This window comes from Alligator sinensis, unplaced genomic scaffold (assembly GCF_000455745.1).
Source record: "Alligator sinensis unplaced genomic scaffold, ASM45574v1 scaffold389_1, whole genome shotgun sequence".
NCBI classification, from domain to species: Eukaryota; Metazoa; Chordata; order Crocodylia; family Alligatoridae; genus Alligator; species Alligator sinensis.
The window spans coordinates 1585610-1593864 of NW_005841951.1; the positions used below are offsets into that span (position 1 = coordinate 1585610).

The window sequence follows — 8255 nt, forward strand, 5'->3', positions numbered from 1 at the left end:
GTTCATCTAGCCCCAGCCCTCTTTCCTGCCTACGCAGGGGGTCGGACTCGATGATCTATTGAGGTCCCTTCTGACCCTAGCATCTATGAATCTATACACTGGAGGGTAGGGTTAGGATTCAAAGAGACCTTGACAAATTGGAGAATTGGACTGAAAGAAATCTCATGAGGCACAATAAGGACAAGTGTAGAGTCTAACCCAGCCCCCTAACCGTTTTAGTTGCCCTCTGCTGGTCTCTTTACTGGGGGGCCCAAAACTGGATACAGTACTCCAGACGTGGCCTCACCAGTGCTGAATAGAAGGGAAGAATCAGTGCCCTTGATTTGCCGGCAACACTCCTACCAATGCAGCTCAATATGCCATTAGCCTTCTTTGCAACAAGGACACACTGCTGGCTCGTATTCAGCACCGTAACCCCCAGGTCCATTTCTGCAGAGCTGCTGCCTAGCCAATTGGTCCCCAGCCTGTACCGGTGCATGGGATCGTTCCATCCTAAGTGCAGGACTCTGCACTTGTCCTTATTGAGCCTCATGAGATTTCTTTTGGTTCAGTTCTCCAATTTGTTGAGGTCTCTCTGAATCCTAATCTTACCCTCCAGTGCATGGATTGTCAACCGGGGGGTACTTGAAAAGGCCCTAGGGGGTATGCGTGGGTGGGCAGGCACAGAACGCTGCCACGCAGCATCCCACACTACCATGCGGGTGCCACCTGCCCAGCCGTACGTCCATAGGGAGCAGAGGAAGCTTGCACGTGGCGGCTGCTGCCACTCCACATCCAGCCATGCGCCTTGTCGCCTTCCCTACCTGCTTGGTGTCTGGCTGCTTGCCATCACCCCCCACTCGGCAGCCAGGGGTACGCTGCTCCATGTCTGGCCGCTGTGGGGTACAATGATGCAAAAAGGTTGCAAACACCTGCTCCAGTGTATTTACTACTCTCCACCCCACCCCCAGCTTGGTGTCACATGCAAACTTGCTGAGGGTGCACTCTATGTCATGTTCCAGGTCATTAATGAAGATTTGAACAAAGCCAGCCCCAGGACCAACCCTTGGGGCACTCCACTTGATACTGGCTGCCAGCTAGGCATTGAGCCATTGATTACTACCCTTTGAGTCCAACGATCCAGCCAGTTTTCTGTCTACCTTACAGTCCAGTCCATTCATCCAACCAACCCATACTTCCTTAACTTACTTGTGAGAATGTTTTGGGAAAACATATCAAAAGCTTTGCTTAAATAGAGGTATATCACATGCACTGCTCTCCCTGCATCCATAGAACCAGTCATCTCATCATGGAAGGCAATCAGGTTTATTTGGCATGACTTGTCCCTGGTGAATCCATGCTGACTGTTTCTAATCACCTTTTCTAAGTGCTTAGAAATGGATTCCTTGAGGACTTGCTCCATAATTTTTCCAGGGACTAATGTGAGGCTGACTGGTTTGTAGTTCCCTGGATCCTCCTTCCCTTTCTTAAAAGATGGGCACTATATTTGCCCTTTTCCAATCATCTGGGACCTCTCCCAACCACCACAAGTTTTCACAGATAATGGCCAGAGGCTCTGCAATCACATCAGCCAACTCCCTTGGCACCTTTGGTTCACTGTGTCAAGCCCCATGGACTTGTACAAATCCAGCTTTTCTAAATAAACAGGTTCAGGTTCCTAACCTGTTCTTTTACCACTTTGGCTGCTCATCTCCTCCATAAACTATGCTGTCAGGGGCAGTAGTCTAGGATCTGACCTTACCTGTGAAGACTGGTGAAATAGGCATTGAGTACTTCAGCTTTTCAACATAATTTGTCACTAGGTTGCCTCCCCCATTCAGTAATGGACCCACGCTTTTCTTGATCTTCCTCCTGTTGCTGACATACTTGTAAAAACCCTTCTTGTTACTCTTCATGTCCCTTTGCTAGCTGCAACTCTAATTGCACTTTGGCTTTTCTGATTTCATCCCTGTGTGCCTGAGCAATAGTCTTATATTCCTCCCTAGTTGTTTGTCCATGTTTTCATTTTTTACAAGCTTCCTTCTTGTTTTAGCTCACTGAAAAGTTCCCTGCTAAGCCAAGCTGGTCTCCTGCCATCAGGGGTGACGCATATGGGGTGTACCCCCTGAGCATGGCGGTACCCCCCCTGTGGGCAGTCGCCACTTGCCACCTCGCTGACACTGCTGGCAGCATTTGCGGGTGGTCCATGGTTCCTGCTGGCCACTACCGACGCTGCAGGTGGTGGCTGTGTGTGGTCGCTGATCCTTGGTCAGTGCTTGCTACCCCCCCGCCACCAGTGGCAGCTGCTGGAGCTCTCCCACTTACTGCCACCGGGCTCCTGCCACTGCCGCACTGCCGTACCCCCGCAGCCACTGGGGGCACTCACCATTTATGCCTGCCCTACTTGCTAATCTTCCTGTGCATTGGATAGTTTGTTCCTGCACCATCAGTAAGGTTTCTTTAAAGTACAACGAGGTCTCTTAGACTTCTCTCCCCCTCACACTGACCTCCCAAGGGATCTGGCCCCATCAGTTCCCTCAGTGAGTCAAAGTCTGCTTTTTTGAAGTCCAGGGCCATTACTCTGCTGTTCTCCTTCTTTCTTTCAATCATCTTGTGGTTGCTGCTTTCCAAGTTACCATCCACTTTTACATCCCCCACCAATTCTTCCCTGTTTATGAGCAGTAGATCAAAAAGAGCATGACCCCTAGTTGGCTTCTCTAACACTTGCACAGGGAAGTTGTCCCTAACATCTCCAAAAACTTCCTGGATTGTCTGTGCAAGTATTGCCTTCCCAGCAGATGTCAGGTTGATTGAAGTCCCTCATGAGAACCCGGCCTGTGATTTGGAAACTTCCGCAGTGATTTGAAGAAAGCTTCATCTACCACTTCCTCCTGGTCTGGTAGTCTATAGCAGACACCCATCACAACATCACCCTTGTTGCTCTCCCGTCTGACCCTAGCCCAGAGACTTTCAACAGGCCTATGTCCAGTTTCATACTGGAGCTCTGAGCAATCATACAGCTCTTTTACATACAGCACAACTCCTCCTCTTCTCCCCTGTCTGTCCATCCTGAGCACTTTATAAACATCCATGACAGTGCTCCAGTCACACAAACTAACCCACTGAGTCTCTGTTATTCCAGCTGCATCATAGTTCCATGACTGTGGAACAAGGACTTCCAGTTCTTCCTGCTTGTTTCTCAGGCTCTGTGCATTTGTGTACAGACACCTGAGGTAACTAGCCACTTGACCTACTTTCCCAGGAGGAATGAAAAGGCCTCCTCCCCTGTTGCCCCCTTCTGCTTGTCCTTCCTTCTGGTCACCCACTTCGCCAGTTACCTCAGGGTTTTGCTCTCCTTCCCCCAGTGAACCTAGTTTAAAGCCCTCATTAGGTTAGGAAGCCTGTGAGAGAGCTGTAGAGCCCTTTTCTCTGACGTTACACTTCCTTCTGATCATGAGACCAGAATTGTTCAGTGGCAAACACTGGGCGGAGTGACTGGGGTGCTCTTATTCACAGCTGACTCTGTGAAGCCCAAACAGTGGTCCTGCTAGTAGGGCTTGTAGCCCCTTCTGATTGTGTTCTTGTTCTAATTTTAGCACCAGCTAAGCTGGTATGGATTGATTTCCCCGAGTGACTCTTTTTCTACTTTCTCTCAGAGGTGTCATTTCTTTGGCTCCAAAGTAGTTACTCCTGATTTGCATCTGTGACAGCAGAATTGGAGCAAATCAACATAGTAACAACACTGGTAGCAATTCTGCACGATCACAGCTGCTTAGAAGAGGCTTAAAAGTCACCAGAACCAGTTGAGGTTGGTTGAATTTGGGATTTCCTGGGGACTGGGTTTTGGGAAAGATGGGGCTTCAGCCTGCGGGTAAAGCCAGAGCTGAGCTCTCACCTGCCCTGGGCTGGTACTCAAATCCTAAATGAGGTTTCCCTTGCTCCCCCACCATGCTTTCTGGTGGAAATAAGCTATTCTTGGATATGGGTAAATGCCATAATAAGGTCTCTAGGCTTTAAATATGGAACCTGATCCCATAAAGTAAGTTTTTCCTGGACATGTCATATGTATTGTAAATTGTTAGTTTGTTTACTGTATTTTCTTGAAAGTAAGATGACCCCTGAATAATTAGATCCTATACGTAGAACTTTTTTTATAAATTAGTAATAATTTTCCACGTATATATTATTGGAGGGTTGTCTTTAGTCTTCCCTACTGCTGCAGGGGAGCAGATGTTGGGGGGGAGGTGTAGAGGTCAAGCAGCTTGATTCCTGCTCATGCCGTCCCCCCACAGCTTCACTTTGTCTCACTTCCCCCTTTTCCTTCTCTTCCCTCTGTTCCCCATTTTCCCCAGCCTCTGCTCCGTCTGAGCCTCTGCTCCCTGCTCCCCGCTCCCCTTACCATTGCTCTGTGCTAGCAGGCTCCATCCCCATTCTAATCTGGGGCATTGAGCAGAGCCCCAGCCCAGGCCCCCTAGCAACTGTGCAGGCTGTGTACTACTGCTACAGGCTGGGCTGGAGTGGAGCAAAGGTGAAGGCTGGGGGATGGGGAGGGAAAAGGGCAGGTGGGGGAGCAGAGGCTGCTTGGGTCCTGGAGAGATAAGGAAGAAGCTGCGGGGGGGAGATGGTGGGGTGTAGGGGAAACAAAACAGGCAGCAGCTGTGGCTACAGCTCTGACCCCAAGTAAGGGCTAGAGCGGGTGCCACATCAGCTGCTTGCCCCCCTCCCCCCCCATGCGATTTTAAGACTCGTTTGTGATTCCTCTGTTAAATGGGGGAATCTTCATCTTAGAATAGAATAAATACATTAGCTTCCTGTACAGTGCCTACTTATCCCATTAAACCCCAGCAGCCTTAATGCAGAGGTAGATGTCAGACTGGAAACCACTGTCTATACAATAGCTAGATGAGTATATATACAGGTTTAATTTACAAGGACTTGACCACATTCCCATTGCTTTCAGTGGAAATACAAATGAGCTTTAGAGAAAAACTGCTTCTTTCAATGGACATTTTTTTTGCCTGGGTAAGGCAACTAGTTGAGTAGAAATAATCCCCACATGTCATTTTTAATGTAGAAGCACTAAAAATGAGTGTATTGACTATATTAACACCTCTGTCTCTCTCTCTCTCTCTCTAATTTCAGAACATTTTGTTTATAGCAGATAACATGATGAAACTAATTTACACCTTAGCTGATCACAGTGATGATGTCAACTACTGTGCATTATCATCGTCCTGCTTGGCTACTTGTTCCATGGACAAAACAATCCGCTTGTATTCTTTAAACAACTTTTCTGAGCTTTCTTACTCACCATTAAGAGGCCACACTTATGCAGTCCACTGCTGCTGCTTCTCGTCTTCGGGAAACATTTTAGCTTCATGTTCAACTGATGGTACCACAGTGCTGTGGGACACTCAAAATGGTCAGAGGCTAGCAGTGCTGGAGCAACCCAGTGACAGCCCTGTAAGAGTCTGCCAATTTTCCCCTGACTCTACGTACCTAGTTTCGGGTGCAGCAGATGGTACCGTAGTTCTTTGGAATGTGGAGTCCCTGAGGTTATACAGGTGAGTGCCAAATATTTCTAACAAGAAGAATTTTTTTGGAAATGCTATATTCTTGGGGTCTGATATGAAGAGGTTGCTGAAGACCAGTTGGTCCTGTTGAGCTCGCTGAGAGCTGCCGATGCCTTTAGACCTCGTTTTCTCTAGTAAAGATGTGTTTTAGTATCAGTGACTGTCACAGGTAGGATAGCAATGATGTATTTGGGGAAGTTATACTTTAGATGTGGCAGGAGCACTTCTAACACTAAGTTCTCTAACCGAAAAAGGGAATTGGGCACAAAGAGCTGTGGAAAAGTTTGGAATGGAAAAGAAGGCTGGGATAAAGGACAAATTTGAAAATCAGAAGCTATGCTTTGTTAGTATGAATTTAGAGTTTCTTAGATTTTCTATCCTTTTATTTTATTTTATTTTATTTTATTTTATTTTTGTTTCAACCTGTCCCTTTTAGGGGAAAATCTTTATTCCATTTAAGTTAAACGCAATGTTCCCATTGATTTTACTGAGATTAGTCCTTGTTATATATTGTGTAAATCATATTTTGGTAGAAAAGTGTTATAACTACTCAGAAGACGATAACCACAAATTTGGCCACATCAGAGCTGAGCAACATGTTATATTTTTAAAATTAATTTAAAATGCTGAATTATCATTAAAATACCTTTTAAATACATTACGTAGTCAAAAGTCAGTGTGTTAATTAAATACTTCATATTTATAAAAAACTTTATTGACAAAGTAAAAAATATAAGAAATAGATCATGGCACGTCACCTGTTTTAGATTGTAATCTGAATTATGTAGATACAGTTTAGTCTGAAATTACCAAATATACTGTCATACTATATGGTGTTACAGTTTTACATGCAAAGCTGGAAAAGGTTGTTTTTCAGCAATAATTTTACATTGGTTACTAGCAGTCTCCTTCACAGAACGGCATTCCAGCTTGTTTGTTTATGGATTGTTGATGTTCTTTTAAATAGGGCTGAAAGATTTATCCTTTTCAGAAGGAAAAGCCATCATTTGATGGTAAATGTTAGTCTAACAGCATGTAGAAGGTAAATTTTAGATTCATTTGATTAAATTGTGCAAATGGCAGACCAAATCCTGCTGCAGTAAGAAGGAGGTATGGGGACAGGATTGTTGCTCAGTAGGGAATGATTTTTTTGAATACTAAGGAAACTGTTGTACACAGTAAAGCATATACCTTTAAGATTAAAGGGTTTTTGAGTATTGATCCTGTTTGCCTTTTAAGTATGGATGAGTAAATTAGGCTAAACCCTACTGTCTGTACTTCAGCAAAGCATTCTGTGAATTTAGGGTAGTGGTGACAGAATTTGGCCCCAAAGTTGACTATAATAAACATTTTCCTTTACCTTCACCTTAAGTACATTCTCCTATATTAACAGTAAATAGCATGAAGGGTTAGCAGACTTCTTGGGAGTTTTTTGTGAAGAGAACAGCACTTAGGCAATTAATATTTCGCTTTATCTAGACAGCAGGGTGAGTGAACACTTGTTTCTGTTAGCAAAGCCTAATATGTTTTTCCATCTCTTCCTGCAAGTGTTGCTCCTTTGTGAACTACCTTCCTTTTTGCCCTCTGTAAAACTGTGCAAAACTAAAATAAATTTATTTAAAAGTTGTCTGAAATACTGTACATTTAAAGGTCATTCTATAAAGGATTTTTCATGGGGTTTTGCCATTTTTTTTACTACTTTATGCTGCAAGGAGAAAGTGTTTTTGCAAACAGGATGGTAAATTACTTTTTCCTGCTTTTTAACTTTTGGAAGATCAATCATGTCATATCCTACAGCAGGGGCAGGGAAGGTGTGTGGTGGTGGTGGGGGGGGGGAAACAGAGGCCTGAGACTGCAGGGAAAGGGAGGAAGAGGGGGTTAGAATCATCATTGGAAGTAGCGGGGTCTGAGGCTGCAGGGCAGGGAGCGCAGGGGGTGCATAGGTGGTAAGGGGCCAGGCAGCAGCTGCAGTTTTGGCCCCAGCATGGGGCTGGGGCAGCTGTATGCTCCCAGCCACCTTGTATTTGGTTTCAAGATAAGGGTTTTTTTTCCCTTCGTTAAATAGGGGAAAAACCTTGTCTTGGAATCAAGTAAATATGGTAATAATTTAAAACCAATACGTAGTATTTTTTCCAGCATGAGTGAAGAGATCTATGGGGCCAGTACTTTCTTGGTCATTATCATTGGCTGTTTTGCTTGACTATCTCTTTATTTGACAAGTTGACAGTTTTTCTCTCCGTATTAATTCATAGCCAGTACAGAGTTTTTTAGCCCTTCTTTTGCATTTCTCTATACCCAAGTGTCCTTCATATATCCTCTGTAATATATCCTGATGTAATGCTTTGGGAACAACAAGTCTGTCATTTCTAAACAAGAGTCCATCTATTACTGACAGCTCTGCTTCAAACTGGTGATAAGGACTGGATGTGCATCTTGTAGGCTATCCTGCACTAATGGCTTATATTACTGGTTGCAAAGTCTGATCTTGCATCATGGCATCTGTGATTACAATCCACATTTTGTCTGAAACTAGGCACATTTTCTTTTAAAAAAAGAAGAAAAAGGTATACAATGTCTAACTCTAGGTTTAGTTCTAAATCTGTTCAGTCAGAAGCTGCAGACAAATTATCTGCTACCACTGACATTTCTCTGGTTTATATTCTGATCTTAAATCATACAACTGCAATTCCACACCCCCCCCCC

The 8255-nt window shown here is 44.6% G+C and overlaps 1 protein-coding gene across 4 annotated transcripts in view; it reads left to right on the forward strand.

Moving 5' to 3' along the window:
• WDSUB1 (WD repeat, sterile alpha motif and U-box domain containing 1) overlaps window positions 1-8255 on the forward strand; it is a 68090-nt gene that overhangs the window by 2545 nt on the left and 57290 nt on the right. For 3 of the 4 annotated variants that reach the window (XR_003093235.1, XM_006020349.3, XM_025199966.1), the window contains exon 2: window positions 5122-5543. Coding sequence is in view for 3 of the 4 variants with exons in the window: in XM_006020349.3 (XP_006020411.1) it covers window positions 5146-5543 (398 nt within the window). In the remaining variant the exon portion in view is untranslated. Of the gene's footprint in view, window positions 1-3635; window positions 3788-5121; window positions 5544-8255 lie in introns of all 4 variants that reach the window. The other variant, XM_025199965.1, reaches the window with a different exon arrangement.